Consider the following 21,435-nt stretch of genomic DNA (forward strand, 5'->3'; position numbering starts at 1 on the left):
AAGCCACAGTTGATATGAAAGCCAACATATTAGAAATTTATTGAACATAATTTTGGTTGTTGAATGAAAATCAAATCAAATAGGAGCATTTTTCAATATATTTTATAACATTTAAAGTGTTTTTTTAAACAAATTATAATTGTAAATTGACTTTTCAATTAATACAAATTTATAAAATGCAATTCACACTGCGCGAAGCACGGACAAGTTTACTAGTTTTTATATAATAGGACATTCATACAAAGTGCAAAATACTATTTAAGAGCATAATTTAGATTGTAATCAATTTTTAAAAAACATTTAATGTTTAATCATTCATAATCCAAGTATGAAGTTTCAAAATTTAGTCTAAAGTTTAAAACTATTAAAGCCAAACTTCATAACTGAGTCTGAAGTTTTTCAAGCTAAGAGCTGTTACCATCCCAATTTTTCGCCATCCAGCAACAACAAATAACAACAACAATATATCCAGTGAAGTGGGATCTAAAAATGGTAGAGTGTACTCCGATCATAACCTTATCGCGGCATCCGGCCTTACTAGAAAATGGGCCTAAAATCCAGTCGTAGAAAACCCAAACCCAATCCTTAACATTAGCTTATGCAATTCTATAGCCCAACGAATAAATAAGCCCACTAGATAGGGCGATCCAGCCAGCCAGCCAGCCCGACCGTTAAATCAGAATTTTTGGGATTTTTCTTTTCTTTTTAGCCGCCCTATCCTTTAAACCGCCTAGTATCTTACGTACTCGGAGTCGGAGTTATTTCCGGCGTCTATGGTTTAACAGTTACTCCGACTGAAAATGGCGGCGGCGGCGGCAACTTTGGGCATTCGCTCCGTTCCTTCTAACATATGGCTCCACAAATTCGGTGCTCGAACGGCAGCTGCATCAATACGTTCACGTTCATCCACCACTCTCGCTTCTCTTTCCCCAGTTGAAGATACTGAAGACATTCAATTGAACGTAATTCCAAAAGAAGATGCACGGGAATCGGTTTCTAGTACTAGCAACAACAACAATTACAAGTCTAATAAGTCTTATTATCCGAAGCGAGGGCAAACACTGGAGCTAGTATGCGAATCCCTTGCTTTCAAAGGAAAAGGCGTCTGTAAGGTTGCTGACAGTGGTTTTGTACTCATGTGTGATCGTGCACTCCCTGGAGAACGATTCATTGGCCGTGTCACTCGCAAAAAAGATAATTACGCCGAGGTGTCTGCTTTTTATCCTTTCCGGTTTGATTAACTGCAATGCTTATATTTATTTTTGATTTGAATGATTTAGCGTGTTTTCTTTCAATTGGCGAGGATAGTATAGAGATGTAAATTTATTGGACTTGTGCCAATGTGTTGATTGATGTTATGGATGTTGATAAGGAGGGCAGGTAAAGAAGTTGAAAACAATAACACCTCATTCGGACTACGTTGAAGCACCATGTGAATATGCATCACACTGTGGAGGTTGCAAGACGCAGAGTTTGTCGTATGAAGCCCAGCTCAAGGCCAAAGAGCAACAAGTTCGTGACCTGGTTGTTCATGTGGGCAAGTTTTCTGATCAAGAACCAGAATTTGCGGGTGTCATGAAACCCATTGTTCCCTGTGATATCCAATTTCACTATAGGAACAAGGTCAGTAAAGGATCCAACCGAATTTTTATTTTGGAAATATTTTGACTAGAAATTCTAGTTACTGTTACTACTAATGCAATCTAAGACAGCATTGCTTGGCAGTTTTTCCTTTTTGGTTGCATACCTTTGCTTTATTTGTATATTGCTTATTTTTGCTGTTGTGGCCAGGAGTCTGAAGAATTAGACATACTTTTGACTGCCAATGCTTCATTCGGCTTGGCAGTCATGGTTGGAAGTATGGAATTATATTGTAATATATGTTATAAGGAAACATTTTGATAATCAGATGATTTGTTCAAATAGAGAGAAAAGGTGCATTTTTTTCCTGGCAAGGCGTTAAACAATTTCATGCCTCTTAAACATACACACACACACACAAATAATGCGCCTCTTCCACTAGATGGTCTGGTTTATACAACACACTTAAACACACACACACACACACAAATAATGCGCCTCTCTCTCTCTCTCCCTCTCTAGTTATATATACATATATATATAGAGAGAGAGAGAGAGAAATCATGGAGCACCAAATGCATTAGCATTTTATCTAAATTACTTAACAAAAATTTAAATTAAACACAAGTTATTAATATAAGGGGATTTTCAAGAAGAATAGACAAAAACAAAGGAGAAATGATAATGTGCTAAAAGTTATATGAGTGGGGTGACTAGTTTAAGGGAGATCAAGGTTGGCTATTGATTACGGTTGCATTGCATTAAAAGATGCTTGATTATTTTTTTTATAGGCGCAGTGATATAATGTTGTTTTATTATTAAGTCTATATGAAGATTCTGAAAGTAAATTTCCTTTACTTATGAAAAATTATGTTGGTTTCTTTGTATGTGTATAGCAATTTTTCCTTATTTTGTCCACCTTCTTATTTCACCTGCTGGTTTTGCCTTCTTATTACTATTATATGTGAGCAATAGTAGTTCTGATATTCAGAAATCTAAAGGGGAAACAAGAAAGGAAAGACAAAGAAGAGAGAACGAATTTCGACAAGTGGAAAGCTGATATGTTTACTGTCTTTTCATTACATGTGATGCAGATGGAATTCTCCTTTGGTCCAAAGGGATGGGTACCTGCTGAACAGCTGCAAGAAAAATCTACTGATGAATGTGTCTATGCTTTGGGTCTGCATGCCCCTGGATTTTTTGATAAAGTTTTAAATGTGAATAAGTGCTTATTGCAAAGTGATTCAGCAAATGAGGTATGGTATGTGCCATTGAATGTAGCTAGATTTAGTTGCCAAACGTCTGCCTTTTTCTCCTTTTTTTTTAACTGTACATGGTCTTTTAAGTTTCGATGGACTTACTGTTTATGAGGTGTGTGAAGCAGTGTTATCAAACACGCGCTTTAGGTGCGCTTAAGCCCTGAAGCGAGGCTCAAAACGTGTTGAGTGCTTCGCCTCGCTTTATGTGCGCTTCAATGTCGTCATCAAGGTTTTAAGACAAACTTTTCCTGGCCAATGAGCCTCTTATGAAGAAGTGACACTAAACAATTGATATTTCATTTTATCATAATCTGTTTTCATCTTCTTTGGTCATATATTTGTCATTTATGTTTATAATTTTTAGTCTTGGACTAAACATATACATTTGTATTTTTTCTCCCGTTGCGCCTTTTTTCATTAAAGCCCACGCTTTATTTGCGCTTTGCGCTTAAAGCCCCCACAGACCTTAGAGCTTTTTTGCGCTTTTCGCCTTTGATAACATTGGTGTGAAGTAAACAAGCATATTGTAGGGAGGAAGTGCAAAGGAATGGGAAAAGACAGATAAACTGTCAAAAAGAGGGGGGGGGGGGGGGGGNGGGGGGGGGAGTTAAAGAGGTATTCATTAGTAGCACACTATTGAGCATAGCATAACCACATACTTTAGGTTTGTATTTGCCAGCGGAGAGAGCTGTGACTTTGAAATTGGAGACATTAAGAGGTAAAGAAGTTTTATGTGGTAAACTGGAATGTAGTCATATCTCCTAAGAAATAGGGGGTTAGGGTAAAATGATTTAATGCAAAGTATTAAAAATAACATTATAATGCATTAAAAAAGCATTAATAAAGCACTATTTGAAAAATGGATTCAGAAATCTGGCAATGAGAGTCGTGCAACTTGGAGGAGGACGGTCATTGTAGAGGATTATGGAGTCCAGGAGGGGAGAAGAAAGCATCATAATGTCTTGGAGAAAGAGAATGAAAATATGCATGAGTTTCACGGATACATCAGCTTCAAAGTGGTAACAGAGATAGGGAAGCACATCTCCAATAATATTTAGCATATCAACCTAGAAGTTATTGATGGTAGCACAGGTGTACAGAGGTGAAGAGGAAGGAGGAGTACTAGGTTGAGAAGGAAAATCTGAATTGAGATGGCAGATAACTCCAAAATCCCCTTTTTTTTTTTACTCCACTAGTAAAGATGATAGCAAATTACAGACTTATTACGATACCTGGAATTGAAGAGACAGAAATGAGATTTTCTGAGTTCTAGTGGTTTAACCTGATTCAAGACCTATCACTTTGGCTCATGTTGATCTTTATGTTTAGATTTTTCTGCAGCAGGAGCCTTAATGATGCGATTAGACAGCTCTGAGAGCATCTTGTTTCCCTCATTTGTACTCTTCACAGATTTGAGCTTGGAATAAATTTTTCCATCTATTATTTTTCAATTCTGCCTTCGATTAGTCATGATTTGATATGGGTTTTTTTGTTTCGACGGTGATATTTGTGCTTTATTTTTTTTTTCTTTGTATGCTGTAATTTCTTCTTGTATAAAAATGATTTTGTGATTTAGGTTCTCGCAACTGTGCAAGAATGCTGGCGGGATCCAGAGTTGGGGCTTTCTCCGTGGAATGTGCACTCTCACACGGGCTTTCTGAAGCATCTAATGCTTAGATCAGGCAGGTATTTGATCTTATTTCTCCCCTTTGTGAATAAAGCATTGAAGTCATCATCCGTTTCTTCCTCTCTTATTTTGGGTGGGGCAGTGGGGATAGGGCATTGGGGTGGCTGGCAAGATCCTTGAGTAGCAATGTATATAGTTTTACTATTAGGTGTTTCAGATTATGTTTTGGGGCTGAATTCTTAGGTTCTTGAGCAAGTCTCAAGTCTTTCATTTTTCAGATTCTTCCCCAGGAAGCTTTAGTCTGTGTCATGCTGTATATAAAGTTCATATCTTTTGTATGATGTACCTTGCACCTAACGATAATTTTTCTTACTGCGTTTCCTTTCAGGAATATTGAAACTGGTCTTCCTGAACTTATGGTTAACTTTGTAACTTCTTCTGACAATCCTGAATGCTTGAGGCCCCTTGTTGAGAAAATTTCAACTATTCCTGAAGTGGTAGGTTTAACATATTGCAGATAACTTCATTCTTTTGTCTCTTTAGGTGAAGAACTTCCTATATTGATTGCTTACTCTGGGAATCATATTACTTCGACCACTAAAGTACTTCCATCGTGAGCCAAGTTCTGGTTTCATGAGTCAATTTCTTAATTAGCTCTTCTCTCCTATAGGTGGACCCATTGGCCATTGCGTTCTTTTGAGATGCCACCGAACCTTCTATTTTCCACAAAGTTACTTTTTTATTGGTCAGTCTGCATCTGCTATAGAAAAATTATCTATGGTATCATCGCTACTAAATTTTGTCATTGATATTTAACAGGTAAGCATTGTTAACAATGTGAATACTTCTATCGGCAACACATCTGTTGGGGAGAAGGAATATACGTTGTATGGAAAATCTACCATCACAGAGATTTTGAGAGGGCTTACTTTCCAGATTTCAGCAAACTCTTTCTTTCAGACGAACACACGTCAGGTATTTGGTAAAGAAATGGCTAGGCTAGTACCTTGATCTCTTCCGTTTATACTTCCAAACCCTGTTTGGTTTTTCTTTTTTTTTTTAAAAAAAATTTGGTGCTAAATACAAACTCTTGAACTTTGCAGGCTGATGTTCTCTATAAATTAATTGAGGATTGTGCATTTCTTAAAGGAGATGGGTCTGAAATTGTTCTTGATTTATTTTGTGGGACAGGAACCATTGGCCTTACACTGGCCAAAAGGTATATAGGTTTTCTTCTCTGAGCTGCAAGTTCTAGATTTTGCTGATCTGACATTTATTTCTATTTCAATTTGCAGGGTGAAGCATGTTTATGGTTTTGAAGTAGTAGCTCAAGCTGTATCAGATGCACGTCAAAATGCCACTCTAAATTTCATCAATAATGCAACCTTCATCGAAGGTGATTTGAATAAAATTGATTCGTCCTTCGCCAGCAACTTGCCCAAGCCTGACATTGTTATCACAGGTTATTCTCTATTTCTCTTCTTGTTTTCCTGATGGATGATATGTTTCATTTGAAGCTTTAACTTCCGTTGCTTTAACAAAACCTTGGTTGTATAACGCTTAGGAATGTTTTATTGGTTAAGTCTCCCGGGACTAAATTGTTCTGTGAATGCCCTTTCAGTTTAAGTTCCCAATTCACTACCTGGCAGCAGGGTGATATCGTAAGATCAGTAGTCCTACACTCCTGCTGGTATAAGAATATTCAGAATGAAATAACTAACTTACATTGAAGTGTGAAAATTGTTTAGAAAGGAAGCATCGCCTCTGTCATGTTAAAACAGGATGTTTGATCTGCTTTTGGCCAGGTCTTTAGGTTAGATTTCTATGAAAAAAGATGGAGATCAACACAACAACTAGATGGCCAAGGCGAAGAACTTTGGTTACAGTTTGTGGTATGAGGCTATGAGCCATAGTAAGAAGACAGCCTGAAGTAGCCACCTTGTACATATCCGTATAACTATAATGGAAATTTTGGAAGTTTCATAGAATCTTCTGTTACAATGTGTTAAGGATTCTTAATATTGGCTTATCCTTCCGAATAAGAAAATTTCATGTTACATAGAATGTTTATTCCAAAAACAATGAACGAGGAAGTTGTTTCCCTATAGTTAAACGTCTCAACATAAAGTTGTCTTCCTGTGGTAGATAATATTTTATGCAGGTCTCGAAATGAGGTCTCCGATGGCATTCTCAAGTATGTTATGTGAATGGAATGTGAGACCATGATTTAGTACTTAGTCTACTTGATACATTGCAATCTTTACCTTTTTCCTGGTGCACCTTTGGAGTTCCCATAAACTTGCTTACATTTATATTATGTTGCCGAACCTGCAGATCCTAATCGCCCTGGAATGCACATAAAATTGATCAAATTTTTGCTAAGATTGAGAGCATCACGCATCATTTATGTATCGTGTAATCCCGCCACTTGTGCTCGTGACCTTAATTATCTCTGCTATGGTGTGGTAAGTATTTGAGTTTTCATATTAGTCCATAATTATTATCATTCACTCTGCTAAAGTCCATGACATATTTCAAATGCAGCCGGAGCAGAATATAGAAGGACGTTATAGACTGAGTAGCTTGCAACCAGTCGACATGTTTCCACACACACCTCATATTGAATGTGTTTGCTCGCTTGAGCTTCGGTGATAAACCAGTTGTACATCTTAGTTCCAACTAGTTGAATTTCTTGTGTCTGCAATTGTTCTTGCTGCGTTCTGGGACTGCTGATATAGACTCCTATGGGATTTAGAAAGTGGAAGAATACAAATGCAGGTCATGAAGCAGCAGTCTAATGAAGTAGCAGGACTAGTGAAAAATGATGGTTTGTTCAATTGATGGAAACGATTAAATTTAGGATTAACAAAGATCCATTTTAGCCAAACATTCTTGTAAAAAAAACTTATTTTCTCAAGTTATTCAAAGCATATATATTTAATTTTTTTGGGGTGAAACATTAAACGATAACACAGAAACTAATTAATCCTGTTGGATATTGCACCATAATATCTTAACTGAGAGTTGGACCGCAAAGACAACCCACCATAAAGGTTGCTTTGTTATCGGTCCTACCCGTTTTTTTCTCCACTAGAGACCAGAGACTCTAACTTTCTTGGTTAGTAGGTCTAACCACAAGGATCTCCTCTTGCTTACCTACCACCGTAAATAGTTACCAACGAACTTGGAACATCAAAAAGGCCATCAAGGCAATAACTTTAACAAGGGCACCCTAAGCACCTTAATACTTTAAGACATTTGATTAATTGACGTTTTTATATATGAACATATGTATTATTTTAGAGAAGTTTTCAATCTTTTTCCGTCTCTGAATTAAGCTCCAGCCGTCTCTTTCAATATGGTTGCATGACAAGCAAATGCGACAGGGCATTCAGTATTATTGGCTAGCAGAAATCCATCATTATGAATATATAAAGTGACATTTATTTATAAGGTCTATTTTCAGCCAATCTTGTTGCTTTTATTGGGCACTTTCATTTGTATATGAATATCTAGTACTATATATTGTGGGTCCTATATATTTTGCTCAGGCTAAACATGTTGCTTTTATTGGGAAACTTTCATTTGTATATGAACTAGGTAATGTTGTCCGTGCTAAGCACGGGCACGGGCTCAATAATATAAATGGTATGTTTTGGGGCTAATAATGGAGATTTTGAAGCGATTGTTTGCGTGAATAAAGGAGAGTTTTTTTATTATAAACTTGTACTTTCTTTGACGCTATTCAAGGCACAATAAGACTACCCACATACAACATTTTTGAAATATTTTATGTTGTCAATTATCACGATTTATAGTATTTTTACAATAGATTCACTTAAAGAATGAGTGGAATTTTTTGTATTTTTTTTTTCAAAACATATTTTATGTTGTCAATTATCATGATTTATAGTATTTTTACGCATTTTTTAAATATAAAAAACCCAAAAAAAAAATAAGACAAATAAATTAAAATGGACCCAATATATGTTATTTTTGTTGTCTCAATTTATGTTACACAAATAAAATTTGGACAGTCATCCAAATTTTAATTTTTTAAAAAAAAATGTTTTAAGTTATTAATTATTGTGATTTATAATATTTTGATGTAACTTTCAAATAACCAACATTATTGGTCACTTTGTCCTAATTTATGTGATATGGATAAAATTACAAAATTAACCCTTTTAAAATGTCTTTCAGATATTTTAAGTTGTTAATTATTATTATTTATAATACTTTTTTGGTAATTTTAAAATGATATGTGTTATTTTTTCTGTCCCAATATATGTGAGCCTGAAAGAATTCTGAGAGTGAACCTATTTTATTATATAGCTTTTAAATATTTTAAATTGGTAATTATTGTAATTTTTAATGTTTTTTAAGTCATTTGTAAATGATATATGTTGATTCCTTTGTCCCATTTTATATAGTATAAATAAAATTCCCGAAACCAACTAAATTTTTAATATATTTTTAAAAATATTTTAAATTATTAATTATTGCGATTTATAATATTAAAAAAAATGTACAAAACTTGTATCAGCCTAAAAAATGACCACGATAATTCGAAGCCTACAGAAAGCAATATGGTTGTACGTAATTTTTAAATACTTAATATATATTACTCCACTTGTCTCAATGTATGTAGCATTGATAAAATTTCAAGATTCAATCAAATGTTGTTAATTGTTAAGATTTATAATACATTTTACGTAGTTTTCAATAATTTCACATTAAACAATACATATTACTACTTTTGTCTCATTTTATGTGACATTGATAGATTAATTTTAAGAATCAGTCAATTTATTTTTTCTGTTTTTTTAATAAATATTTGAAGTGGTCAAAATCACGATTTATTGTATTTTATACATAATTTTTAACGATAGATTAATTTCAAGAATTAATCGAATTTTTTTATATGTATTTATTTTTGAAATATTTTATGTTGTCAATTATCATGATCTATAGTTTTTTTACGCAATTTTTAAATATAAAAAAAATTAAGACAAATAAATTAAAATGGACGCAATATATGTTATTTTTGTTGTCTCAATTTATGTGACACAAATGAAATTTGAAGAGTCATCCAAATTTGCATTTTAAAAAAAAAAGTTCTAAGTTATTAATTATTGTGATTTATAATATTTTTATGTAACTTTCAAATAACTTACATTGCTGGTCACTTTGTCCTAATTTATGTGATATGGATAAACTTACAAAATTAACCCTTTTAAAATGTCTTTCAGATATTTTAAGTTGTTAATTATTATTATTTATAATACTTTTTTGGTAATTTTGAAACGATATATGTTATTTTTTCTGTCCCAATATATGTGACCCGGATAGAATTTTGAGAGTCAACCTATTTTATTATATATCTTTTAAATATTAAACATTTTAAGTCATTTGTAAATGATTTATTATATTATATTATTATATATTATATTATATTATATATATTATATTATATTTATTTCTACTATATAATAAAAGGTAGTTTATTATGATATTATATATTATATAAACTCTCTTTTATTATATAGTAGAAAAATAAATATATATTATATATATTATATAGTAGAAAAAATGATTTATTATATTATATATTATATAAGGAGTTTATGATGGGACACATAGAATGTCCCATCATAAACTCCCTCTTATATAATAGTACTAGTTTTAAATTTCTTTCCATATTTGGAGAAGAATTGATATTATTGCATGACGATTGAATTGTTGATGGATATTGTGTCCTGGGTTAGTTATTAGTTGTGTTATTGACTTCTAAGACAAGGAAAAATTGAATAGGCCCAAAAACAGAGAAAATTCTTCCTGATTTTTTTATAGATTTATTTCAAGGCTTGCTTTGAGATTCTTTCCAGTTAGCACTGGTCACATACTTAAATTGAATCGTGAAAAAGTGAAGCTTACTTTTATTGTAAGTAAAACTGATAAATAAGTCTCATATAAAAAAAGACAAAAAAGTTTCTTGAAAAAGGCTTATGAACCCGACACATTTTGCGGTGCTGAAGTAGCTACAATCATATATAGTCCTTATTACAATGAATTGTCATGTAACAAAATCATGCAACTACAATATATATTTACAAAATTTAGAAATCTTCAAATGCTAGTTCAATAAAAAAAAATATGTTGGCAAAAGAGGAGTTCACCAAGCAAAGAATTGAAATGATGAAGGAATAACTACGAAAGGTAAGAAAGGAAATCAGAAACATAATGCATGAAGTGTTGCATGGAAAGACATTCTCTTTGATATTCCCTTCAACACTTTATACAATGTGCTCGTGATTTCCTTCATCACCTTACGCAGTTATTTCTCCATCGTTTCAATTTTTTGTGTGGTAAACTCTTCTTTCATCACCATATTTTTTGATTAAAAACTAACGTTGAAAGATCCCTAAATTTTGTAGAAGTACTGATTGCAACTTCATGATTTGAAAACACCACAAGTTCATTGTGGTATGAACTATATATGATTATAGTCATTTCAATACCATAAAATGTTCAATTCATAAGTCTTTTTTCAAGAACTCTTTCTATCTTTTCTTGTATGAGACTTCCTTGTCAGTTTTACTTTCAACGAAAACAAACTTCACTTTTTTCTATTCATAACAAAAGAGAGAGAATTGAGTTTGTTTGGGAGGGGATCAAATAATTATGTTTCTGTTGTTGTGTGTTTCTTTACCTAGGATTGACTCCTATTTATAGGGAAAATTTAGTTTTACAAATTTTTAAATAGTTTGAATTAGAGAATACTAAGTTGTCTGTAGTAGCTATTTTGGCATGTAACTAAATGTAGGTGCATTAGATACCAAGTTACATCTTATCATCTTGAAATATATGCCGTTTATGATTTCGATCTTGTTCTGACCAGACTTTTCGAGTCAATTTTTTTTTTGTTTTGACTAGATTTTTTTAGTCAAATTTTTCTTGTTCTGACTAAATTTTTTGAGTCAAACTTTTCTTGTTCTGACTAGATTTTTTGAGTCAAACTTTTTATGTTTGGAAGATAATTTAGAGATTTGATTTAAGTAAGAAGTATATACAAAAGATGGTCATCCAATTATATTAAAATATAGCTAGTTAATCATTGTTATTTTTTTTTATTTTTTTTATTTTTTTTTATTATTATTATTATTATTATTATTATTATTTCATTATTGAATCTTCATGACAACTAATTGTAATTTGACGATTTATATGTAATGACCCGATCGGTCATATTTGAAAAGTTTTGTGAATTTATCGTTTTGTCCTCCCGTGATTGACCCCGAGTCTTGTATGTTTGAGTTTGAAAAGTTGATTTTGAACTTTGAGTTAAAAGTTGAGATTTTGGTAAGTTTTGAATTTGAAAGGCTAAGCTGTTAAGAATGTGGTTTTCGATGTCTTTTGGAGTTTCGAGTGTCGAATGAAATTCCATCGATTCTATCAGTCCCAAAAGGTAAAAGTTACCCCTGAGAGTTGTCGATTTCAGATTCAGAGCCTTTTTAAGGATTTGAGGTCCTAAGTTGTGAAATTATGGAATTTTAACCTTTGGGCTGACTTTGGTCAATATTTGGGGTTCAAATACTCAGATCAAAATTTTGAGAGTTCTGTTGGATTCGGGGATGATTTTAGGCCTAGGTGAGGTCTTGATTTATTTTTGAGAGATCCTGAGCTTGTCTTAGTCTTTTTAGGCGTTGAGTTAAATTCTTGTGATTTTCACAGATGTCGGATCAAAGAGACTCTGAATTCGTGTTTTTACGGTTCCATTAAGTCCGAAATGTCGCGTATAATTGATTCACATATGTGGTTTATGTGCACGAGATTTCGAATGAATCCTGAGGTTCCTTTCGATAATTTAAGAGTTGGCTGTATTTTTGCTGGTATCTACAAGCCTCGCTTTTGCGAAGGCTGGTCTCTTAAGCGAGAGCCTCTTTGCTTAAGTAAGCGTCACAAAAGTTTAGTAGGCTTCGCTTAAGTGAGACCCGCATTTTTAGCAGGGTTCGCCTAGTCGTTTTTGCGACATCAAAGAGGGTTTTGACTGCCATTTTTGGGGTTTAAGCACCATTTCCCTGTTTTTGAGTTTTTGGAGCTTTGGGTTAGCGATTTGGACCAGATTTTTGAGGGAAATCTTTTGGGTAGCGATTCTTAACTCTAAATCTTCAATTACCCATTATTATTTATGAATTTATGTGTTCAAATCAGTTTTTGAAATGAGATTTTGGGGTTATATTCAAGAACCCAAGAACTTAGGAAAATGGTTATTTTGAAGTGGTTTTGATTCCATTTTCGAAATGATTTTCTATAATGAGTTCCTAAAGAGTTAAACATAATTTCCAAGTATTATTTTTCAGATTCAAACCTCCATTTTGAAATTGAGTTTTGAGTTGATTGACCTATTTCTCTACATAATTGATGTGGAAATTGTTGTTTCTGGTTAGTTATTGTGAATACTTGACTATTATAGATTGGGGGGCTGTGGAAGTGATTTGAAAGGGAAAGACTCAACTCTTGGAGTGATTGTTGATTGATTTAAGGCAAATGACTTCCTAACCCTCGTATTCTAGTAGAATTAGTGTACTTACTTCGTTGCTTGTGTGTTGGGAGTAATGGGGATGAGGTGAATGATTTAATTGTCCACTTGTTGCATCTAAATGAATAAAAAAGGGTTGAATTGAAAAAAGACTATGTGATGAACATGATGATGTGAATTTCTTTGTTGTGACCCTTGTTGATTGATTGATAAAATGCCTGAAAACGTGAAAATGTCTAAATATTTATTTTTTTTCATGAATTTCCAATTAAAAAAATACTTCATTACAAGTTTTAAATAACACTAAAACCTATACAATAATATGTTGAGTTTCTTATGTTTTTCATCTTTATTATAAATTTTGGATAAGAATTCTGTTTATTTTCTTCTTTTTTAATTTTACAATTTCTCTATTTTTTATTGTAGAATAATAAATATGTCAATTAACTATTCATTTATATTCTTTATTACAAAACTTAATGTTCATTATTTTCATTATTCTCATAATTTTACTATCATAATCTCAAAATAATTAATAGTCATATTCTTGGCATTATTTGTTATTCATATTATAGTCCTATAAATAAAAGCATTGTAAGACTTTGGACAAATGCTCACATTAGTCTTTTAAATTGTTACGTTTTCGATACTTATTTTATTCATCCTTTAATTTGACTCGAAGAATAAAACTATTGAATACTGATCAACTTGTGGAAATGGATATCGACAGGAATTTGGAAGATTGTGTATTGATTCGTATTTTTTATTTTTATTTTTGAATGGTTAGGATTGTAACCAGGGTAAAAATAATGTTGCATTTTTTTTTTTGTATAGTTCTCTTTATGATTTCTCTTTATATTTTATTTTATACAAAAAATAATAATTATTATTGTAAATTTAATTATATGTTAATGGTTCAAAAGAGTAACTTATGACTTTGTTGGAAGTCATCTAACTACTATCAAAATATTTTTCTCTATGAAAATAATTAAATATCTAAATAAATATATAATGACATCCTATATTTTTTATAATCGCGCAAAGCACGAATAAGTTCACTAGTTTATTTCATATTTAAAAATAATTTGAGACATCTTCTTTGACGTTTTGACTTATATCTTATTTTATTTTATGTATTAAATATACCTCTCTTCTTTGATAAAATAGGTGTAACAAAACTCTTTTCCACGACAATTTTTTAGTCTCTTTCTTGTTCGTTTTCCCAGAAAGTAAAGCAAAAATAAAAAATTAATTAACAAGATGCTAGATGAAAGTTACATATTTGGTCCACGTCAATTTTTAGTCTCTTTCTTGTTCGTTTTCCTATAAAGTAAAATTAAAATTAAAATGCAATATTAATCAACAAGATAGATGCTAGATAAAAGTACGATATATTAGTACAAAGTTACCGTTTGATACTCTATTACACTTTTTCATCATCATTATATATCTTCTAAAAATTTATGGTAAATTTATTAGTCAAGTCAAGCAATGTAAGTAATTCTATGGTTGAAAAAATACTAATATTGTATAGTTCAGTTTACGCTTCTTGTATTCAATCACTCAAAGGAAACACAAAAAAACAAATTCGATAACAGTATAGTGAGAAAAAAAAGTACTTATCTTATTATTTCCTCTATTAATATCGTCTTAAAAACAAAACAATTTTTTTTTGCAATATTGTAAAGTTACACTGCAATATCATGATCAATTTTATTTCAATTATTAAATTAAAAATGATCAATCTTTCCTAATGGAAAAATTTAGAAATTTCAATTATTAAATTAAAAATGATCAATCTTTCCTAATGGAAAAATTTAGTAGGAAAAAATAAAAACAAACAGCATAAGTTACCTTATTATATCTTTCTAACCAAAAAAGAAGAAGAAGTTAACTTATATTTTTATAAAAGAAGACATCGAAGTTAAGTTGGACACAAAATGGGTAAATTTGTCTATTATTTCAGATTATAGAAATAGGGTTTTTAAATTTATTATTTAAAAAAAAATAGAGATATATATAAAATTTGATACCCCATACATATTCACAAAAGGGTAAATTTGTCTATTATTTCAGATTATATAGAGAAATAGTTTTGTTACATTTATTATTAAAAAAGAAATAATAATAATAATAAAAAAATAAAATAATAAATATATATATATATATATATATATATATATATATATATTAAAAATAATGTAAGGGGCGGAATCAGGAAATTTATAAAGGGTATTCAGAAATAGCACAACAAAAGTTCTTTTCAAAACGAAGAATTAGTAAGATTCAAACACGCGAGCACAACCTCATTCCAAGCATTTGAAACCACTGGGCTACAACAGCTTGTTGTGTTAAGGGTATCTAAAATATGTTATTTAATCATTTCGTGTATCATGTATATAAAGTATTTTTCAACAAATTAGACACCCTTACCACCATGTAGCTATGCCATTGTATAATGCTCATCACTTAAATTTCCTATGCTTATTAGTCGTCAATGCTTATTACTTTAATTAGAGAAAAATAATTATTAATAAGAGCAAATGAAAAGAATGTACGTACTCAATTATATTGTAATTTCATAAAATGAAAATTATTTTTAAATTATATATATTTTTAGCAAGGACGACAAGGAAAGTGGTCCGGAGGGAGTAATAAATTCATAAATATTTTAAAAAATGACTAGTTAATTATGAATATAAAAATAAAAAGCAGTAAGTGAATGATTCATGTAGTAATATCTTTATTAAGTACCTTTATTTCTTTGTTTCAGTTTACATGGTATATATATATATATGTCGGATTTCAAAAATCAAATAATTCAATTTTAATTGTAAATTTAAATATGAAAACCATAATTTTTTTAAATTAAATTTACATATTTAAAAATTACTATAAATTATGAAATAGACAATTCAAAATATTAAGAAAATTAAAAAGAGAAGTCTATACATGCACCATTATCCTAAGACATTTCTTTCATGGCTTCTATATATAAGGATACATTACCACCTATTCTCTTCACACAACAGCCTATTCTCTTTACAAAACAATTTGAAAGTTAAAACTTGAGTTTGAAGATGAGATTCCTGCTTGAGATTACAGCCGAAGTGTGTAACATTAAAAGCATGGAGCCATGGAAAGGTGTTGACGATCCCAACATGCCATATTTTTTTAAGGTTCAATATTTTAAGTTTGTATATATGTAGATTCTGATCATTTGGATTAATACATCAAATTATTATATAATTCTCTTTTTCCCCTTCGTTTCAGCTAAGATGTGAGAGATGTGGCGTTGCAACAAAGGAACAATGTGTCTATATGAATGTATATGTTTACCATAATGGCAATCGATTCAACCATATTATAAAGGTAAAATAATACTCACAAAATTAATTGTATTACTTAGTAACTTTTCGATCCAGTAATCTTTGTTTTTCTAATGATTGATAAATTTACATGTTGTCATTATTCAGTGCAAAGAGTGTAAGCGAGTAGGAACGGTCGAATTAATTCCTGGCTTTGGAACCAAATTCACTATTGCGGATTCAGGGACTTATGTTCCTCTTATGATGTTTGAATGTGACGGAATGGTTCCCGAAGATTACGCCTTCAACGGGGGCTGGAAGCTTAAAATGGTTAGCTTAATATATAATTTATATTTTAATTCCATATCGATCAATATTTAACTTTACATATATGATGATGATTCTATTTAGGGGTCTCGTACGGCTATCGAGGTAAACTTAGTGGACAATAAGTTCAATGGAAGCCAGCAAGAGTATGGTGATCTGCAGCCTATGGTGAACAACATCAATGGAAGATTTACCCTTCAACCATGAGATGCCACAATGTTTTAATCTAAGTGTGTTTAAAGTTAAATAAAACTTGTACACTATGCAAGTTAGTGAATATTAATTAGTAGTTACTTGTTGTGTGTCTAGGTTTATTTCAATCATGGTTTAATTTTTTATTGTGTTTGGTAGCAACTTCTATATATAAGTTGCTTTGTGTTTTTCAGTTTTATTTGTAATAAATAACTTCTTTTATTGTGTTATATATGAAAGAAGTTTCTTAATTAGTTGTTGTTTTCCTTGTTAATAAAAATTTTCGTCACTAATTCATTTGTTTAAAGATAATAGATAATGAATTCCACATGAAAAAGCAAGATCAACATATATATTTAGACACCTACTATAAATAAAGTTCAAATAAAAAACAAGTACAAAATATAACTTGCTTTCTACTAGCCTCTAAGATGCCGATGCCTGGGAACTAGGTCTTTAACTGACCATATATAAAAGTTCAACTTAAGAAAATAATTTGTTGAAGGTAAAATCTTGATTAATTAAAGTTCTATACATATTAGGATTCCCTACATAATATAAATAATAAATGAAAGAGATTTAAGCAAAATTTTACTAATTGATTTCAAATGTCTAAATATTAGGAAAACTAAATGGCAACTTTGTGTGTGAAATATTCTTTTTAAGGGTAAATCTTAGTTATATATACGAACCTACAATAATAGGTTTCAATTTGTTTAACTAGAATCAAAATTATTTCATTTGATTGATTGTATCTGAGTAATGTTTATTTCCTAAAGTATTGAAGAATCTGAAATATAACTATATGAGCATATGCATGGGTATCATTTATCAATTGTCATCTATAAATGCATTAAGTAGTTGCGTCATATGTTTATTTAGCGGTTAAATATAATTAAGATAGTATTTATTTGTACTCAATGTTTACATTAAATTATATTCTAGCAACTAATCATGATTACGTAATATTAATAAGGTAAGAACGTATTAAGGGGACGTTTGGTTACTGGTTAGAGTTATGCAAGTATTAGTTATGTAGGTATTAGTTATGCAAGTATTAGTTATACAGGTATTAGGTATTAGTTATGTAAGTATTAGTTATGTAGGTATTAATTATACAAATATTAGTTATGTAGATATTATTTATATAGGATTTAGTTATATAGAAATTATAAAACATAAATTATTACTGACTATTTAAATTATTGTAAATTAATGTACTTCTTTTTTTAAAAAGTCAAAAATTATAAACATACTAATAAACAAGCCGTATCCAAAATAAATAAAATGCAACAGTCCCTCGGGTGGCCTGGGGGGCGCAAACCCACAAACTATAAACGATGCACGCAAATAATAAAATGCAACAGATCCGGGCGTGCGGGGCGGGGCGGGGTTTTTGGTTTGGGGGGCGGTTGGGTGGTGGGGGTGGGTTTGTGTGGGGGGCATAAATGATGAAACTGCAAAAAAAAATTGAGTTGATATAGACCAAGTCCTTTTAAAAAAGAATAAAAAATTACTCCTTAATCTTGTAAATTAATATTTATTATTATTTTACAAACAAATAATTAAATAAACAAATTAAGGGTAAATACGTAATTTTATTATTTTAATCCATGTATAACTAATATCCTCATAACTTATTCCACATTCTACCCCGCATAAAATTATACATATGATTTCTTCATAGGTTATGTGAGTATTAGCTATGCAGGATTACAAAAATACAACCAAGCACCACATAAAACAATACATGAATAACTTTTATACAACATTTGGAGGCACACCACCAAACATTGTACAAAATTTAAACACGAATAATTTTGATTTTATTTACAAACCAAACATGGTATAAAATTAATACATGAATAACAAAATTATTCATGTATTAACTTTACTTTTATCCAGTAACCAAACGGCACATGGATCGGGCATAAGATGTGGGTTAATACTATGTATAATAATAAATTTGATTGAATAATTTTATTGATATAAAATAAAATTGAATGACTTTGTTGCATAATTTCTAATAGTCAAGTGACCTAAATTTTGAGATATTTACACAATTATCGTGTTTGAATTTTTTACTACACCCAAGATCGATGAAGTATTACTAATGAAGATCAAAACTGACATGTCCCACATCAACAAAACGTGCTGTCTGTTTTCCATTAATTATTACTGTTTCATTTCTCTGCTTGGTAAATTGAAAGAGTACTCTGTATTTTTTCTAGCTTGCCTACAATAGGAATATATGTTCCCTATGAACACAGCTAGAAAATTGATCATGTTTTACCTTAGCAAAAATATAGGACCACAATATAAAACTAAGACTTATATAAACATCAAATCTCTAAAAGCTAAATGTTAAATTTGTCATTAATTATTGGAAAACAATTATTTGGATATATCATTTTAAATTTTGATCTAACCAAAGGTATTGCCTTGTTGGTACCAATGAAGACTTTTTTGATCTCATTCGTATTTCAAGTTCGTTAATAATTATTTACACTGAATAGGTAAGTATGAGAAAATCCTCGTGGTTAAACTAACTAACCAAGAAAGTTAATGAGTTTCTAGTCTCTACTATGGGGAAATAAAAATGTTCCATTAAAGTGGAGAAAAAAAAATGTAGAAGCGAGCGGAGCAAGAACAAAGGCACAAAGCAACTTTTATGGTGTATTGTTTTGCGGTACAACTCTCATGGTTAAGATAATGACACCTTGCTTATTTCACTCGATATAAGTAAGGAATTTGAAATATGACTATATGAGCATCTGCATGAGTATCAGTTGTTATCTATAAATGTATCGAGTGGCTGCGTCATATTTTTTTTAGCGGTTAAATTAACATAATATTTATTTGTACTCAATATTTAGAGTAAATTATATTCTAGCAACTAATCATAATTAGGTGATTTTAATAAGGTAAGAATGTATTAAAAACAATGGTTTGTGATCGGGTGTAAGATGTGGGTTAATACTATGTATAACAATAAATTTGATTGTAATTGAGAAAAAAACTAAAATTGAGTAATTTTATTGATATAAATTAAATTTAAATGACTTTATTACATAATTTCTCATAGTTGATTGACCTTAATTTTGAAATATTTACTCAATTATCATGTGTCGATTTTTTACTACATCCAAGATCGATGAAGTACTACTCATGAAGATCAAAGTTGACATGTCCCACATCAACAAAACGTGTTGTCTGTTTTCCATTAATTTACTGTTTCATTTCTCTGTTGACAAATTGAAAAAGTACTCTATATTTTTTCTAGCTTTGCTAGAAATAGGAATATATGTTCCCTATGAACACTACTAGAAAATTGATCATGTTTTAGTTACCTGAGCAAATATATAGGACCATAATCTATCGTACCCCTCTATCTTAATTTATGTGGCAATTTTCATTTTTTAAGAGTCAAAAAATTTAAGTTTAATTGGAAATTTGCGTATGAAATCTTCAATTTTCTTAAAATGAAATTTATATATTTGTAAACAACGTAAAAAGTATTATAAATTACAACAATTAATAATTCAAAATGTTTAAAAAATCTATGAAAAATTTATGGTCAAAGATAGATTTGTTTAAATCTCGAAATACTAAGTATTGGCTGAAAATAGACCTTCACATCAAATTTAACGGATGTCCTTTGTTATCACACAAAGACCCAAATAAAGAAACAATTAAAGGAGCTTCTGAAAAACCTATCATGTTTTACCTGAACAAATATATAGGCCCACAATGTATAGTACTAAGTATTCATACACAAATGAAAGTGCCCAATAAAAGCAACAAGATTGGCTGAAAATAGACCTTCTAACAGATGTCCTTTGTTATCATACAAAGGCCCAAATAAAGAAGCAATTAAAGAAGCTTCTGAAAAACCTACTATCATGTTTTGCCTGAGCAAAATATATAGGACCCACAATATATAGTACTAGGTATTCTACCATTATATAAGAGGGAGTTTATGATGGGACAGTGCAATATAATAAAAGGGAGTTTATGTAATATATAATATCATAATAAACTCCCTTTTATTATATAGTAGAAATAAATATAATATATATATAATATAATATAATATATAATAATAAATCATTTACAAATGACTTAAAATATTTAATATTTAAAAGATATATAATAAAATAGGTTGACTCTCAAAATTTTATCCGGGTCACATATATTGGGACAGAAAAGATAACATATATCGTTTCAAAATTATCAAAAATGTATTATAAATATTCTACTTATATATAAGAGGGAGTTTATGATGGGACATTTGAATGTTCCATCATAAACTCCCTATATAATACATAATATAATAATATAATATAATAAATCATTTTTTCTACTATATAATATATATAATATATATTTATTTTCTAAGGGAGTTTATATAATATATATAATATAATATAATATAATATAATATATACATAAACTCCCTTTTATTATATAGTAGAAAATAAATATAATATATATATAATATAATATAATATAATATAATATAATATATACATAAACTCCCTTTTATTATATAGTAGAAAATAAATATAATATATATATAATATAATATAATATAATATA

General features: G+C 30.4%; 1 protein-coding gene across 4 annotated transcripts in view; it reads left to right on the forward strand.

The window, feature by feature from the left end:
- The first annotated feature begins 686 nt into the window (after nt 1-686).
- The window catches only part of LOC125860094 (uncharacterized), a 44,586-nt gene continuing 23,837 nt past the window's right edge, over nt 687-21,435 (forward strand). Inside the window, exons 1-10 of one of the 4 annotated variants that reach the window (XM_049539988.1) lie at nt 687-1,208; nt 1,381-1,623; nt 2,676-2,837; nt 4,417-4,526; nt 4,856-4,964; nt 5,287-5,442; nt 5,571-5,686; nt 5,763-5,929; nt 6,802-6,932; nt 7,012-7,406. In XM_049539988.1, the coding sequence (XP_049395945.1) occupies nt 801-1,208; nt 1,381-1,623; nt 2,676-2,837; nt 4,417-4,526; nt 4,856-4,964; nt 5,287-5,442; nt 5,571-5,686; nt 5,763-5,929; nt 6,802-6,932; nt 7,012-7,119 (1,710 nt within the window). In that variant the 5' untranslated portion in view covers nt 687-800 and the 3' untranslated portion in view covers nt 7,120-7,406. Of the gene's footprint in view, nt 1,209-1,380; nt 1,624-2,675; nt 2,838-4,416; nt 4,527-4,855; nt 4,965-5,286; nt 5,443-5,570; nt 5,687-5,762; nt 5,930-6,801; nt 6,933-7,011; nt 7,407-21,435 lie in introns of those variants that run through there. The other 3 variants (XM_049539991.1, XM_049539989.1, XM_049539990.1) reach the window with 3 other exon arrangements.

This window comes from Solanum stenotomum, chromosome 3, assembly GCF_019186545.1.
Source record: "Solanum stenotomum isolate F172 chromosome 3, ASM1918654v1, whole genome shotgun sequence".
Lineage (NCBI taxonomy): Eukaryota > Viridiplantae > Streptophyta > Magnoliopsida > Solanales > Solanaceae > Solanum > Solanum stenotomum.